Source organism: Nyctibius grandis, chromosome 1 (assembly GCF_013368605.1).
Source record: "Nyctibius grandis isolate bNycGra1 chromosome 1, bNycGra1.pri, whole genome shotgun sequence".
Classification (NCBI taxonomy): domain Eukaryota; kingdom Metazoa; phylum Chordata; class Aves; order Nyctibiiformes; family Nyctibiidae; genus Nyctibius; species Nyctibius grandis.
Genome location: NC_090658.1, coordinates 7332778 through 7350430, shown reverse-complemented (window position 1 = coordinate 7350430; position 17653 = coordinate 7332778). Strand labels below are relative to the sequence as shown.

The window sequence follows — 17653 nt, the reverse complement described above, 5'->3', positions numbered from 1 at the left end:
CCGGAGAGCACAGCCAGCTTTACAGGGGGCCAGGAGTACCTGGGAAAAGCAAAGGCAGACCCAAGAAGAGATTTGATTTCAGAAGTATAATCTGGGTAGGAAGGAAAGACGTTGGGCTTCTATAGTTTTCCTCTCTAGTAAAGAAGGTACTTGGTAAGAACAGTCAGAGCTACAAACTGAAAAGCAGTGCCAACAATGAACACAGAAGTTTTTTCTGCCCTCCTCACTCAAAATACCCAGGGCCAGCATCACCAGCATGGTGCTGGAAAGCAGTTTCTGAAGCAGAAAACTGGCAAATGCTGTTCGTTCTCACTAGGCAAAGAGACACTGAGTTCTGGCCAGCTAGCACTCACAAACATACTTCCCTGGATAGAAAAATCTCACCAGTAGTCGTGAGCTCTGATTTTTCAGTAACATCACCATACTGATGGAGACCACCTTCCTCACAGCTGATTAAGACAACAAAAGCATGCCTGCAGCTCAGGTTTCCAGCTTAACTCTCCAGTCCCTCCACTTGACCCTCCTTACCAAGTACATGCACAGGCTATGAATTCACACAGACAGCAGCAGAGCTGGAAGAGACAAGTGGGAGTAATGGGAACACTCACCAGAGCCTACCAGAAACCTTTCCCTGTCTGCCCCCTGAACAAAAACAGCATTTTTTGAAGGTAATGACATACAGCATTAAGGACTTGCACAGGGAAAGTCAGCTGATCACATGTAATCAATGCCTGAGAAGATTTCACTATATTTTCTCTGTTGAAAACAGAAACTTAGATGCCTGCTGGAAATTCATTGCCTCACCTTAACTGCAGAAACATGCTTTGTAAGACAGTTTTGAAAGAAAAAAAGCATGCAACTAAACACACTTCCTTTGAGGAGAGTTTGACAGAATCAGCTAACCTACAGAGAGATCAATTTATTTGTGTTTTAACAACTCTTCATTAGCAACGTGCACTTGATTTCTGCCACAGACAAAAAGGATGAATCCTATCCTTCAAAAAGGTCTTCTGCCTTCTTTGCTTGAAACACAGGCACAGTCACATAGGTGATGGAAGGCAAGAAAAAAAACTTGAAACATGACCGTCTGGTGTGTTTTTGTTTTTCTTCCCTTCCTCCTTGTAGATTTCTAGATTATCTGTAAACCCGTGAGGCAAAGAGCTTCCTCCTAGCCAGTGTAAATATTATAATTCCACTGTGGGAATTTCTCTGTATTTATGTTGCTCTTCGGGTGCTCGATAGAAAGTATCAAAATGGGGAGGTCTATATAAAATGCTTGTCCCACGGTTTTCACACTCTGGAGTTTGACAGTGGGGTTTTATAAACGGAGACTACACAGGGTGGGGGTCCTTAAAAAAAAATATAAAGAATAAATAGGTTTTTTTGGGGGGGTGGGGGGTGCTTTGAGAGCCTCCATACGTCCATACTCCAAACATTTCACCCCGTCTGATCAATACTAGAAGTTAAACTCGAGGCACGTTACACCAGCGATACCAATAAACCATTATTTTTTCCCCTGGAAAAATTAAAATAAGAAATAAAGCATGTTTCTGACGGCATGTGCCCAACTTTTCGGCCTGAAAAACACTTCCACGCCAGGCGACCCGAGGGCGGGAAGCCCTCAGGAGAGGGGCTGTTTCCCGCCCCCTTTCCCCTCAGCCCCAGGGTCCCTCTGCTCACAGGCAAAGTTAGTCAGCGATAACCGAGGTGGGGGGAAACACCTCCAAACCCCGCGTACTCGGGGGTCGTCCCGCCCCCGGGAGGCTGGGGGGACCCCCGGGTGCGCGAAATTTTAGGGTCTTTCAGGTGGGAAAGCGCAGGGACAACGGCGGAGAACACAGAGCGCACACCTCCCCCCGCGTCACCTCAGCCCCGGGCGGCGGGAAGCGCTGCCGGGCACCCCTCCGCGGGGCGGCAGCGCTGAAGGGCCGGGACACGCTCCCCGCCCCACGTCCCTCCCTCATGGATCAGGGTGAGGTAAAGGGCGGGAGAAGCGGGCCCGGGCCCGGCAGCGGGGTGAAGGGCGGTAAATACCTTTCTCCTCCCGCCAGAGCTTTTTCCGCTTGTTGCCGGGGTACATGGTGGTGTGGTTGGCGGCGGCTTTGAGCTGCAGGTTCCCCAGGCTCACGAGGGGGCGGATGAGACGCCGTGCCAGAGCCAGAGCCGAGCGACACCGACGCCGTGCGCTGATACTGCTGCTGCTCCCCGCCGGCTTCGGCTCCGCGCCCGTCAGCTGGGTCACGCCTCGCTCTAACCCGACACCCCCGCAGCGCCCGCCCCCCTTCCCGCCGCCCGTTGGCTCCGGCAGACGCCGCTCAGCAGCCCCCTCCTCCGCCCGCCGCCGTTGCCGCCGGACCGGGCCCGGCGAACGCACCGGCCAGGAGGAGCCTGAGCGCGGTGGAGGGGCGGACAGCGGCGCTGGGTTGTGTGTGTGTGTGTGTAAAGGGAGGGAAATTGTGGGGGGGGACGCCGGGACGGGCAGGTGTGGTGGGTGCTTGGGTGCGACAGTGGCCGCTCTGCGCGGCGGTGGCGGCGGCGCCGCGCTCGGTGCCCCCGCGGGGCGGGAGCGGGCGGGCACTACCCCCCCCCCGCCCCGTCCCGCCACCACCGCCCCGCCTCCTCCGCGGGGGGCGGGGCAGAGCGCCCTCTGCTTCCGGGTTGCCGGCCGTTACCGAGCGCGCCGCCGATTGGCCGGGAGGGCGGGAGCCGTTGCTAAGAGACGGCGTCGGGGCCCGGCGGGGCCGCGGCCTGCGGACCGGGACCGGGCGCGGCGGGGCCCGACGGAACCCACCCCGGCTGGCCGAGCGCTCCCCGCCTCGATCGCTTCCCGGGGTTCCCCCTGTGGCGCGTCGGGGGCGCCGCCGCAGTGGGACTGGAAGAGCTGCCACGGCCGGTTTACACGGAGGTGCTGCCGTCGTAGGTGCCGGTACCGGGCCTGCGGGGGGGCTCCGCTCGCCGGTACGCGCTCTGATGTCCCTGTAATACTGCTGCGACAAACGCCGCTCACAACCACAGACCCGCACCTCGGGCGCAGTCAACGTCCACCTGGGGACCGAAGGTCAGGGAAGGCCCGCCTCGGCGCCTCCTTCGCTCTCCCTTTTCCTTACTGAGATTAATTTTATCCTTGGCTAAATAAACACGCAAACTTCCATAGACTTAAATAAATATAAAAGCTTCCCTGCAGCTGTACGGATCCTCTTTGCTTCACTTGCATCCACGTGGAGGTAAGGGCCCTTCCTCGTGCAGGTGAACAGATTTGGCCCTGGAACACAGCGGGTGCTTAACGTGGAGCTTCGCAGGAGTTACGAGGGGTTGGGGTGACAAAGGACATACCCACGGCCTTCGTCTGCCTCACAGTGCTTATGAACCAGCACAACTTTACCTATGAAGAGTAGTTCATGGTGGGACAGAGATGTCTGGTTGAAATCAAGCACATGAAGGCGTCCGTGTCCATCCACATGAAAAATGCACCATTTCAGCAAAATCATACGGAGTATCTTACATACACCTTCTGGTCAAGAACAGGCTTTTCTTCGGTGAAGAGCAACGCTCTTTTGCTTGACCTGTAACAAAGAAAGGTGAGGCACAACATAGCAATGTTTCGACTTCTTTTCTCATAGTTTCTGATAAACACATTAGCACCTCTACTCTCACCATTAATCTTAGGTCACGGTACAATTCCTTACAGCCAGATCCTTAGTCTCACAATTACTGATGCGAGGGAGCACTCAGAGTTTTACCTTTTAACCAGTTAAATATCAGACTAAGATTCCTCTTTACAAAGCATATTTAAATATTCATACTAGATCACCTCCTAAGGGTATGTTACTATCTTCTGTCTTTACTTGATTTCTTCACTTTGCCCAGGTCACGTGCTTTGGTAGCCTAAGCACAGTTTTCTCATCTTGATAATGAAAATGAGAGAGAAGCCAACAGCTAAACAGGCATTAAAAAAGAGCTCTTGGTTTAAATCATGCTTGCTTGCGTGATGTGGAGCAAATATTTGAACCCACGTCCTAGATCACTGCATATTTACCAAGCTACTGAATATTCTAGTGTCCTATGGGATCTGTTCCACATTTTATAAATCAATGTTTATTAGACCAGAAGGGGAGAGAGAGAAACCTTAACCCTCTTCCTGTAAAGGGCATCTGTACACATTCTTCAGTTTCATTTGTAAAAGCCGCTACAATAGCCATAATTTTGGAAAGTATGTAACGAAAGTATGTTACATACATTTCCTTTATGTCAGTATATAAAAGCAAAAAAATCACGAAGCCTGGTGTTTACACCAGCACCAAAATGGAAGGCCACATAAAAGATGGGAGTAAAACTTTCTTCAACTTAAAAACAGAAATGTTCAAATGTTCCAATTCCAGTAAGAAAATTATTGTTGCGTTTTACTTTTTTTTCCCCTCCCTCAGTTGCTGGTGGTACAATCGATTCCACTGAAGCCATAAGAAATTATGTCACTGACTTCAACGTGAGCATGACCTGTCCTTTGCTGCTTACACTTGTTGATTCTGGAGGCCTTAAACCTTCCAAAGATCACTGATCCTTCAGGTCAAGTAAAATCTTAAGTCATTTCCCAGCTAATTTGGGCTAGGTCTTCCACGCTGTTCCTGAATAGGAACAAAACGTTCAGCTTTGTAGATATGAAACATGAATAATCATTCCACAGCTGTCTGCAAGCATGCAATTCCCACAGCCAGAGCTAGAATAATATATGGCAAATCGGCTGTTAGAAATGCTGTTTGGGGAACACACCTAATTTCTTTATAAAGAAAGATGTTTTTCCCTGGTTGCCTACATGTAATGCCTGCCATGAATGAATTTTAAAGGGACAAAGGCACAAATATATCAGACTTTCTCTCTGACAAGTTTGTGGCTCTCAGTCAGTGGAAGAAAGAAAACATCCACATGACGAGAATAATAATCCTCCTCCCTGGATGCTGGCAGCAGACTAACACACTGCCGTGAACCCTAAGGAAAGCAGGGAACAAAATGTAGACTATGTATTTTTCTTCCTGCAACAGACTAGCAGGCACAGGGGCATAACATTAAATATAAATACATTTTATTTTCTTTTTTTCATAGCGTCACCAATCAGAGATTTAGCCTGAAGTGGAAAGTTTGCCCATTGTTACCAAGCAAGGAATACATCCCAACAGATAGCATCCTAAAAGTGGAGTGCTGCTTAGATACAGTACTAATTTGTATAACACACAATACAGTAATTAACACACAATACAGTAATTAACTTCTGCCTCTAGGCAGACACTGAACTGTCCATGTAAATGGCTGAAATTGTTCAAGGACAACACTAGATTTATAGCAAAGACTTCGAGTGAGCGCAAACAGAAATCCCAGGAGATGCTAATGGAGAAGAACGGAGGACAAGTCTACACAAAAAAAACACCAGCACAACGGCCAGAAAAATAAGAGCAGAAGCACTAGAACTGATGCGTGGAAGTCAAAGACAGCGATCTTTGAGAGAAGCGATTGGCGGTATCAAATGTGGAGGGAAAACTTATCTGAAAAGCAGCATTTCAGTACTTGGGTGAAAACCAATCTGGCTACAAAATAGATTATTTTTCTGAGAAAACTGTAGTGAGAGGTGTACATGGTAGGCTAAAGCAATGCTCAGAAGGCTTAAAAACGTTCTGCTGAAATAATGAGCATGAAAATGAAACTGATAGGAAATTGGTATTTGTCTAATGATCTGGGTGTATTTAGGCCAGCCAAGGCCTAGTGAACACACTGGTAACATTCTACAGAGGAAGACAGGAAAAGTGGGAAATGTCCAAAAATGACATTTAAGAGATATATAGCCTAGGCACAATATAGGTTTCTACTAATAGCTGTAAAATGAACATTTAACATATGGATAAAGTAATGACTCGTTAGGGAGTTCCTGTTAGGGATGTATTAATTTACATTTCCTATTATAAGAGTGAATACTACACCATGTAAGTGAATAAATGTACCAAAGGAGAGCTACAGCTTCAATTCAAACTGCTGGATCATCCAACCAAAGTAGCATTAAGGCACCTATGCACAGCATTACAATCCCTGTCAACCATCCTGACCAAAATAAAGGCAGTGACATGGCAGATCCCACGCTGAGCTTAGAGCGGAGTAAAGCCGAGCAGATTTAGGTCCCTGGAGGATGCAGGTTTTGGCCACTGGATGAGCGGTGCCTCCACAGGGGTCCGTTGTGGCATGGGGTACAAGGCACACCAGAAGAGAGGAAGGAGAGGGTTGGTCTCAGGCACAGATCTTGAGGGATAAAAATATCAGTTGCTGGAGAAATGGAGAGGATGGGAATGGAAGTTGGCTCTTCCAGATCTTGGTAGTCTTAAAAATGTTGGAAAAACGCTGTGCAAAAGAGGGAAGGGCACTTAGACGTGGCAAACCGATGCCATGTTCACGAACACAACACAGTGCAGGGCCAGGGTCTGTGTTTGTGGACATCGAACTGAGGGCAGCAAAACTCAGCAGTTTAGTGAGAAAAGCCTCAGTGTTTAGCAAGAAGAAAAATTATATCTTCTTCATCACAGAAGCAACTGTCAGAAGCTGCTGCCCCATAAAACAGTTTAAAATATGCCTGTGAACTACACATAACCTGTAAAGTATGTTCATTTCAAAGGTTATGTAACGTGAGTTACCTGGAATTAATTCTTACTTGCTTATACTTCACTTCAAAAAGCATGTTTACACAGATAATAAAACCCTTCTATCTGCAGTAAATGTTATATACAAAAAAAAAAAGTACGATTTCTTTCTTTGGTTGGTTTTGGGGTTTTGTTTGTTTTTTAATAATGTGCAGTAATCATTATACAGCCATGTTTACCTTGTTTTTCAGATTTCATGTGTTTATTTTCCTTATTACTTTATAACAATCTAAACCAACAAAATAGTGCAGAAACTGCACACAGAATCCATAAATAAACTAATTTTTCAATCTTTGTACCTAAAAGATTTTTTAATCTCATCTAACACAAAATATTTGTGGTTTTCTTCTCCCTCTTTTTTTTTTTTTTCCTCAACTAGAAACTGTCTTGGTTATGAATTAATTTCAAGAGCTTCTTGTACTGCTACAAAGTTAAATGCTGGGGCATGAAACAAAAAAATTGAATTTAAGAGAAATTAAAATGCACTAAGCAGTCCTTTTCATTGTGTACAATGAAAAGCAGTCCTTTATTTCATCGGTATTTACACAGTTTATTTAACTTTCCATTGAATACAGTGAAAAAGGTAAAGATGAAATTAAGATGTCTTAAAAACATCTTAAATATTTCTGAATTTTCATCATATAAATATCACTTCCATTAATGGATACAAATTTTAAATGCAAATTTAAATTGAGATTAAGATTATTTCCTCAATTTCTACTTCACTAAAAAGAAAAGCAACAGAACGCTATGGACAATTTCACACGTTAAGAGAAAATTCTTTCCTTATGTATGTGAAGGTACATTTTTAAATATATAATTTCAGTAGCTATTAAACAAAATTGATTTATTATACCAATAACAGAGCAATATAAAAATCTAAAATGGGTTTATAAATGATTTATACTTAATAAAAATGTATTTCAACCATCATTATTCTTACTTATCAAAGCAACCTGTAGTGTTATGCACAGTCTTGCTCATTTTGATTCAATCCTGTGCCAGTGCACACTTCCACCGCAAGAAATCTGAATGCAAAGTTGCAGCCCCTGTACGGTAACCACAACGTCTCTCCTCCTGTCCATTCATATCACAGGATAAAACTGCTCTGAGATCTTTTTACAAGGCTTCCACAATACTGTTGATAAAATGTCACCTTTTATGAGCACGTTTGCCCTCAGATACGCTAATGTGCATTTAAAACATCAAATGCACATCACCCATCTTTTATTTGACAGTTGCATCCTACCTTCTAAACTTTCAAGCTGCCAGCACACCTGGGTCAAGGTTCTGTTGACAAAATGGTGCCTAGTGACAGGCAGAGAGGGAGTTAACTGACTTCAATCATTTGATAAACTGTCACCTGTAAATTCTCTGGTTTGTTGCCTTGGGCAAAAAGAGCTCAAGAGGAGGCAAGTAACTGCAAGCCCCATTTGTCCAACTGGGTGATTGGATGGAAAGATGAAAGGCACTATACTCGTGTTTCTTACAGCTTTATGATGTTAATCCATTTTGTCAGGGAAATACATTTTGGTCCATCTCATAATGTGAGAACTAAACTGTTCAAACAAAGAGAAGAAGAATGTTTCTGTACTGTTGCTGTGATTTACTGTGGGTATTATTTCATGACAAGTCAGATGCATAGTATTTCAGTTTAACATCTTTTATCCACTAAGGTTATACTTGTATCTAGAAATGGTCTTTTTAGATAGTAAAGAAATAAAACATTAAACACTTGAAACCATTGATCTGAGATAATTTTTCAGATTATCTAATATAGACACATTATTAAGGGACTCTCATTTTCTAGTATTTAGATATACACTTGTCTTTATTTGATTTGTTAAATCACAAACACTTTTGGAAGAGAAATTTGTAGTTGCTTTGAAGTCAGACCTATTTTAAGTCAACTATTTTGGAAAACTTTGTTCCAACACAGTAGTATCGTAACACAGTTTGGTCTTATAATGTAAACAAATGGAGTATGTTCCCAAACTTTGCAGAAGTCCCAGAACTTAATTACAGTTCAGAAGTAGCAGGTGTGATTATCTATACCATGTGAGACTGATGAATGTTTTAATTATTGCAATGGACACCATGTTGTAGCTGAATGCTGCAATATGGTGAATGTTACTGTTCACACCAGCCATACCCTATGATCGAAATCCACATTTGCAAAGGAGAAAGAGCTTTTCAGAGTTTCCAAAAGAACGCCAGTGACCTGAATTTCTATGTGCAGCAGAAGACCTAGAAAAAAAAAGGCAGGGATGTTCAACCTGGACTCCTCTCTGGGATCAGAGATCATGTGCTCAAACTTAAAAGTACATAAAAGTAGTTCTATTGACTTCAACCGGCACCACTGACATACTATGCAACTGTTGGCTGTATACAACCTTCTTATAATCAAGAAAGCCATATCAAGTGGCTTTGCAAGGACGGAAGATAATTAAATGCGATCAGATCTAGCAGAGGAAAGCGTAGTATTAATCTGCAGCAGTAGTGGAAATATTTCCTTATTATAAAATTCCTTAAATGATTGCTTGCTTCTTTACTTTCCAGAAAAGCAACGTTCTGGCATTAGAAAGGTTTATGTGGGGTGACTATAAGAAGAGGTAAACAGATGCATTTTGTTGTTTTGGTTCTTCCATTGTCACTGCACACATCTACATCTATATTTTGATTTCTATTTTAAGACTGCAAGGTGCAGAAGGCGAGTGATTTATTCCAACACATTATGCCTGCCAAATCCCCAGTATACAGCTGAGCAACTGGGACTAGTTGGGCTGGGAACTAATTGGTTGCTAAAAGCAATAAAAGATGGGAGTACTTTTAAAAGACATCTAACATGCTGACTGTATAAAATTAGACTGAAATGACATTATTGAAGAAAGATTTCAAGTGTCAACAATGAAAGAAGGTCATATATCTCCCACTGAGGAAATCTAGATCTCACCAGAGGGGACATCCACTTTCATTATTCTGCTATTTTACCTGTTTTGTCTTTTACAACAACTTTGTAGCCAGACAGGAAAAAAAAAACTAAGATATGGCTGAGAATTGAAAGAATGAGCACAGAGAGTAGATAAAAGGTGTAAAAACTGGAAAGACAAGTCAACATTTTAAAATGATATATAAGTACAAAATAGTTACTGATGAAAAGATAGGCTATCTATAAATATATGTTTAGTTCATACGTAACAAGAAATAACTTAATTTTTCAACTCATTGCTTTTCCATCTCTTCTTTGTTCGGTTGTTTTGGCTTTTTTCCCCTCCAAACGATGCCATCTATTCACGGCTATCTATTCTCACCATTTCTGATTGATTCTGTTGCTTTAAATTCCTCAATTCCTGCGCACCTTTTGTAGATTGGAGACAAATCTCTTCTCAAGGCACATTTCAGTTACAAAAGTACATCTGCTAATTAATGTTAGTGAGATAGTGCTTGTGATACATACACAATCATAGCTTGTACAAAGTTAAGGGATCACAAACTCACCATGGCTGGAGGGCCCATGGGAGGTCTTTAGTCCAAGTTTTTGCCTACAGCAAGGTTGCACTGAATTTGCATCGGGGCTTTTCCAAGTTGGGTTCTGAAAGCCTCCAGGGATAGAGAATCTGCAGCCTCTCTGGGCAACCTGTCTCAACTGCTGCTGGATTTGATTTCACCATCCTTCTTGCATTTCCATCTAGAGTCAAGTTTTAAAAAAATAGTTTAAAAGAATTTCAGTTCAATCGACTGATGTACCACAATACATAAAACTACACGAGCCTATCACGATTACTCTGTACCTTTCTTGCACTACATTCATGTTGTCTGCTGCCTTGGACTTCACGCTGGATTGCATTGCTTTTAGGCAAAGAACTGTATCTTTTTACTTGTATGGAGTCCAACATGAAAAAAAGGGGTGGGGTGGGGGGTGTCTTTCAATTTTGTTGAAGCAATGGCATGGTTATTTTCCAGGTTATTTTTCTTTCTAATTTTACTTCACTCTTTTGTCTTCTCTTGCATTTCCTTTGCTTCACCTAACCTTTCATGTTGTTTATTGCTCACCTTTCCATTAGTAGTACACTCTATTTTTATCCCCTGTAAATACAACTCATACTTCTGCTCTTTTTCTTTAAATGCTTCCAGCACTGTGAAAGCATATCTACATTTTCCTTATATTTTTTCTTCCATCTTAATGCAATATACCCCATGTCCACTTAACTACTTTCCTCTCAACTGAATTGTTCTAAATTGTTTGGTGTGAGGGGAGAACAGTAATGTAATGTAAATAACTGCTTTACCTGGATATCCTAACAGTTTGTGTGTACTGGTTTTAGTTTAATTATGTTAAATCACTTGGCAAAAATTAGTTCATAATTTGGGAGTACAGGTTTTATAGGAGATTCATAACAATACTCAGCCTGAATGCTGGTAATTAAAATGTCTTCCCCATCAGTTGTATTTTATTGCTTTGTGTTACTAAATAACACGTTACTGCATGTCGTGGTTCTAACCTGGCAGGCAGTGAAATACCACGCAGCCGCTCGCTCGCTCTCCCCTGTCCCCTGGGGAATGGGGCAGAGAACCGGAAAGGGAAAGGTAAAGAGGCTCATGGGTTGAGATAAAAACAACTTAATAATTGAAATAAAACATTATAGTAATATACAAACAAGTGATGCACTGTGCAACTGCTCACCTGACCAATGCCCAGCCCAGCCCTGGCTAGTGATCCCGAAGGAGAGACATCCCAAAACCGCAATCCCAGAACAGCGAGAGCAACTTCCTGGCCAACTCTCACCTGCACACTGAGCGTGACGCTGCACGGTATGGAACACCCCATCGGCCAATTTGGACCCGTTGCTCCGGTTATGTTCCCTCCCAGCTTCGTGTGTACCCACACACTAGCAAAACAGGGGAGGTTGAAAAGTCGTTGATTTCTTAGCAACAACTAAAACCATCAGTGTACTATCAACATGCTTCTCGTACCAAATCCCACACTAGATCCAAACCACAACGCTATTCTAGCTATTAAGAAGAAAGTGAGCTCTATCCCAGCCAAAACCAGGAGACTGTATAACTGACATCATAGTATATGATATACTAGGAAAGTAGGATATTTACATCACAATTCTTACAAAATGCTTTAATTCTGACCTTCATTTTTTATAGTACTCATCACGTTTAGTTTTAATATATGTTATACCTCATTACAACATTTTTTGTTGCTAGTATATTAATGGCTTTTCCTAATGTGCCGAAATCAGTGCTAATTTTTTTAGTAGTAAACCATAATCCACAAGTATTTCCTGATCTGTAGGAAACAGGCTTGGTTTTATTTCCCCCCCTCAAGTTGGTCAAGAACTGTATATGAGCTCTATTCTGCTAATCTTGAACTTACCAGGAAAACCTCTTTTTATTTTGACTGAGAGTGAATAATTTACCGTGAGTATAGAATTTTACTAACCACAGTGAATCCAAAGCCTAGGTGCTAACAGTATTAGAGAAACCAGGGAGTATATAACGTTTCACTCCTGCTATGACCTGGGTAGGACTATAATGATGGTCACAGCCCATTGTCCTCTGAGGATCTCCATGATCTGGAAGCCTTATCACCATGGCTCTACAATGCTCTCTTCCTCCCACCAGGTCATTTTCCGACTATACAGTAATGCAGAAGGTGTTTGCACTGTGTATCCTCTTCCACGGGTTATCTACAAGCTTGACAAAGGTCCTGATGCCCAGGTGGCCAAGAAGGCGAATGGCATCCTGGCCTCTATTAGGAATAGCGTAGCCAGCCGGTCTAGGGAAGTGATTGTCCCTCTCTACTCGGCACTGGTGAGGCCGCATCTTGAGTACTGTGTTCAGTTCTGGGCCCCGCACTTCAAGAAAGATGTTGAGGTGTTGGAGCGAGTCCAGAGGAGGGCGACCAAGCTGCTGAAGGGTCTGGAGGGTCTGACCTATGAGGAACAGCTGAGGGAGCTGGGGTTGTTTAGCCTGGAGAAGAGGAGGCTCAGAGGTGACCTTATTGCAGTCTACACCTACCTGAAGGGAGGTTGTAGTGAAGTGGGAGTCGGCCTCTTCTCCTGGGCAACTAGCGATAGGACAAGAGGGCACAGCCTGAAGCTTCGCCAGGGGAGGTTCAGGTTGGACATCAGGAAGAATTTCTTTACAGAAAGGGTTATTAGACATTGGAATGGGCTGCCCAGGGAGGTGGTGGAGTCACCATCTCTGGATGTGTTTAAGAAAAGACTGGACATGGCACTTAGTGCCATGGTCTAGTTGACAGGGTCGTGTAGGGGCAACGGTTGGACTCGATGATCCATGAGGTCTCTTCCAACCTGGCTGATTCTGTGATTCTGTGATATCCTTTTTATTGTAAATCCATCAGTACTTACATACAAGAAGAATTATGGTTAAGGCTGATATATAGCAAAGTTTCCAAATCATCCATTCTGGGAAAAATGCAGACTTTCTGCCTGCATAGCAGTCTATGGGATAAATGGCTGGCTAACCAGGGAAACAATACTTAATTTATGATGATTCTTGTAGGTGGTGACAGCTAGGTACTACATTCTGCCTTTTGTTATAGGTTGGAAAATTAATTTAATCTTTTTTCCTTAAAGAAATCGCTTCCTGAAAGCATTTTCAAGAAGAGGTCTGTAGTGTGCTCATTAGAATTTAATCTCTTATATTTTAATAAGTATCCTACAGGGTTATTAAGGTGTTAGAATTATCTCTAAAGGAAAAGAATGACATTATTAGTTAGCAAATTACGAAAATTTGTCTCCCAAATACATTCTGTTAGAATAGAAACAAAACAGTTTTATAACAAAATGTACCCTGTTACTGATAACTTGTTTGTTTTCAGAAGCAGAAAACATTTTTTTAAAAACCACAGAGAACTAATGTTTCAAAACAAGTAAATGCGTTTCAAAGTATAATTTATCAGGATGAAGGTTTAGTCCCTCCAACACAGTCACAAACTGTGTTGCATAGTCATTATAAATGGGGACATTATCTCTCTAAATAAATTTGAAAAATTGTCTTAAATACAATTTTTTTTACTAACACCCAGACTGCATCTGCCCAGTTATTTAAAGGTAGCATGGATAGGCAGCAGGCCCATGCATTCACTGTTAAGGGAACCTTCAGAGCAGTAGCATGAAGTGCCTACCTGGGAAGCACCTTTCAGGAGGCTCAAGGCAGGCTGTGGTGGTATCTGGAGCAACCCAAAGCAATGTTGTGGAGGTCAACAGGAGTTGAGGACCTGGTTTAATTGTCCCCTGGGTGCCATGGTAATGACAGTGGCCGAGGCTGGCAAAAAGCAGTGTCCTGGTTTCACTGGGATTTGGTTTCAGTTTGTGGCCAGCCATGGTGATCAAGGCCCTCAGCAGTTAAATCTAGGCAGCTGACCCAGGCTGGCCCACAGGTGTATTCTATATCATTGACATCAAGCTCACTATAAAAGAGAGGGTTTGCTGGGAAGAGGTGGGGGCTCTTCCTGCTCTCCTTCCTTCTCCCTATTCCTTGTTGTCATTCGTGAAGCAACTTGCCAGGGGTTTCTGGATTAGTATAATTTTTTGTCTGTTTTGTGTTGTCATTTATACTGATTTTCTTAATTTCATTAAATCTGGTTAACTTCATCCCACAAGTCTCCCTCTCTTTTTCCCAATTCCCTTCCTCATTTGGGGAAGGGACATTGGGCAGGAGAAAAACTGCTATTGTTTAGCCCCGGGTGCGGGCTAAACAAAGACAAGCAGCATACACCATTCACACCACTGAGCAATAACAGGAAGCAAGGGTCAGTCACTGTATACATCCTGAGTTTCCTGGATGTGGCCATCCTTCAGCAAAGAGCGTGGTTGATGTTTAACTGTATGAACGACTCACAGAGCCTGCCAGGGCTGAAAGATTACAAAGCAATGACAGTAATTCTAGTCACTCTCTGGGGCACACTGTAGGGATGTGTGTTTCTTGTTGAGCCCTGACTTAGAGGGCTACCTTCTGTCTGGACACTGAGATGATACTTGGGGAAATAGACAGGAACAAGAGGGAGATCAGATGATAGCCTCAGAGACACCTGCAGCTGTTATAAGTGACCAGAGTAGTGGGAGAGAATTGAAACAAGTCTCTAGAGGACAGCTTCCTGAGAAGCTTACATGTGCTAAAGAAATAAAGAAAACACTTAAGAGTGCAGCCACCTGCATTCACAATTTGGCAGTCCAACAGTGGCCACCACAGACACTGAGGGCCACGTGTTCCCAAGTGATTTGTCACCAGAAATAGCAGGAGATGTCAAGTCTGCACTTCACAGCAGAAAAGTCCAGCCACTGTGTCATGTGCTCAGCGAGAAGCAGGACCATCAGTGGGATACATTGCCTGGCATTTGTCCCCAGGACCCCAGCAATGAATTTGGTAAACAGCCACTACCTCACAGAAATTATGCTCCCTCCCACAACCGCGCATCTTACTACAGGTGGACTTACTAGTTATTAGCTGAGCCACAAATGTCTCTTATCTTCTGTCCATCTTTCTGGTGGCTTTCTGGTAGTCACATAAGCAGTCAGTGAAATACATTTGAACACAGAGCATCTGAAATGGCTAGGACACGAGAGAGAATTTTTAAGTCGTGACTCTTAAAAGCTGTTTCTTTCAGTGTTCTCTCATGCGATGGCTGAAAATTGCAATTTTCAATAAAATTCTTAAAATTATGATATATTATTGTGGTGAAATATATCATTATTATTGGAAAAATTAAATAGCAATAAGCTGCTGTTATCTAGAATAGCATATAATATCAGTGCCTTGTATCTTGCTGCTGATAGGACAAGAAACTGAAAAATACTCCCAAGACTGATAAATCAGTCCAGGTTCTTAAACTAGCAATCAGGTAGAAATGGAAATTCACCAAATACAGCCAGAGTTGCCCCACTATATTTCAGCACAACTGCATTTTGCAAAGTGGTCATTAATTTTGGATCTGCTTATTTTTAGTATCCAAATCAATATCCCATAGATGTGATTTGTGAAGATGCCACTTATTAAATGAGTTCAATTTCAAGTGTTAAGCTATAACTGTGATGTATGTAAGAAGTGCTTATCAAATATTTGCTTCCAGATGTAATTATTTTAAGTAGTGAATTTTTGAAATACTATCTCATTTTATGCCTAAATCCAGTTGCATTTCAGTGGTTTTTATTTGAAAAAAGAAACTATATCAAAGAAGGTTCTTATCTATGAACAGTATTATCATAGGCTGCTCTCCATAATCTTTTTATTGTTAATCTCTTTCTGCTGGGGACTTGCACATATTTTAGACTGGATCTTTTCTTTCTGGTGCTTTGCATGTGAAGTAATAAACAGGTTTATCAATATAATTGAATTTAATTATATTAAATAATTCAGTTCTTTGGACTTTGCTTAACTTACATTTGAAAACAACTTTTCTGGATAGGTAAATACCATTGTAAACAAAAAGAGAAATACTATATGCATCCTGAAGGACTTCTGCAGTTCATTAAATACTAACAGCTTTCTGTGTACGAAATATGTATTCTAATTTTTAAAAACTTTATAATTATAGACTGTGTCCGTAAAGGTAGCAAAACCATTTTCATGATGATTTCTGGTTTTGATACTCATCTCATCTGTTGATCGTTTCCCATATTGAACTTCACCCTAAAAATTAAACAACATGAAACGTTACTAAAAAATATTGTTTAATCATAACTGATTTTAAAACACTAAAGAAACACCTCAAAGATGCCTTCTCAGACCTTAGTAATAAAATGCTCCTTCTGACAATCTAATTGGACAACTTAGTGAGTTCTAAGGAAAAACAGCTACTTAGACAAAAAGAAAAAAGTTAGATAAATTAGTAGTTCATGTCATAGACTCAAGTCTCTGCAAACTTCGTTCTCTTCATGTTGCTCTACTTGTACAAAATGGGGTAGAAATAGCCTGAGGGAAGAGTCCAAGGGTAATGAGGTTAGTTCAAGTAGAGCTGCCAGAACAACTCACTCCCAGTCCCCCGACCCTAAGCCATATATCTAGACACAGCAGGTAAAATTCACCTTAAACAATCACAAGATCAGGTACAATTTACTTGCAGATAAATTGTGTTTTCTACTTCTGTTTTTCTGGTTAAAGACACAGCTTAAGATAACATAAGAAGGTATGCACTATAACATCTATGAGAAGTTAGAATGCTAGATTAACAGTGGGCTTAGAAATATACGACTATATCTGCCTTAGCAGAGTTTTGCAGTAAGGTTTCACAGTTTTCCCCTTTCTATAATAACAATATCTGCTTAACTTTAAAATAGTTTCTGTATGAAATAAGGAACAACAGAATGCATTTGAGTTTGCCCTGGCCATTTGATAACAATATAAATGCCAGATGTACAATGTCACAAGGATAATCAGTTGTGACATTGCCAAAGGGACACAACACTTTCTGATAAATTCTTTACATCTTTCCAAAGGGTCAGAGTCACTATTTCAGCTTTAGGCTGGTTTATTGCCTAGAGCAAATTTCATTTTAATAGACTTATACAAGCTATGGAAAAAGGTGATCTAGAATGGTTACATGTTTAAAATGTGAAAAACGTTCCAGGGAAAATAGAAAAGCTGCTGCACTTGAACTTCTTCATGCAAATAAAGTCTTACCTGAATATAAACGATGTACATTTTTGAACAAGACTGCCAAGCTGAAAACAACAAAGCATGTTAATATTATAATACCAAGATGAGACAGTTTGATAGAAATGATTTAAAGACTAGATTAAGGAAGCCAATAGAATGCAAATCATGAATAGGGGAAGAAAATGAAAGCCCAGAAAATAGAAATCCTAGCAGTAGGTATTTAGTGAAAAATCAATTTAAACCCACTTTAAAAAAAAAATGTTCCAACTTAGAAACACTACTGAATTTAATTTTTTTTAATTAATTCTCCACTATCCTTCCAGTAGAGACACAATAACGCTGATACC

At 41.9% G+C, this 17653-nt stretch overlaps 1 protein-coding gene across 4 annotated transcripts in view; it reads right to left on the bottom strand.

Moving 5' to 3' along the window:
* Positions 1 to 2249, bottom strand: part of MACROD2 (mono-ADP ribosylhydrolase 2) — an 896855-nt gene extending 894606 nt beyond the window's left edge. For all 4 annotated transcript variants that reach the window (XM_068410970.1, XM_068410960.1, XM_068410976.1 and 1 more), the window contains exon 1: positions 2035 to 2249. In XM_068410970.1, coding sequence (XP_068267071.1) covers positions 2035 to 2080 — 46 coding nt within the window. In that variant the 5' untranslated portion in view covers positions 2081 to 2249. The remainder of the gene's footprint in view (positions 1 to 2034) is intronic.
* Between the last annotated feature and the right edge of the window lie 15404 nt (positions 2250 to 17653).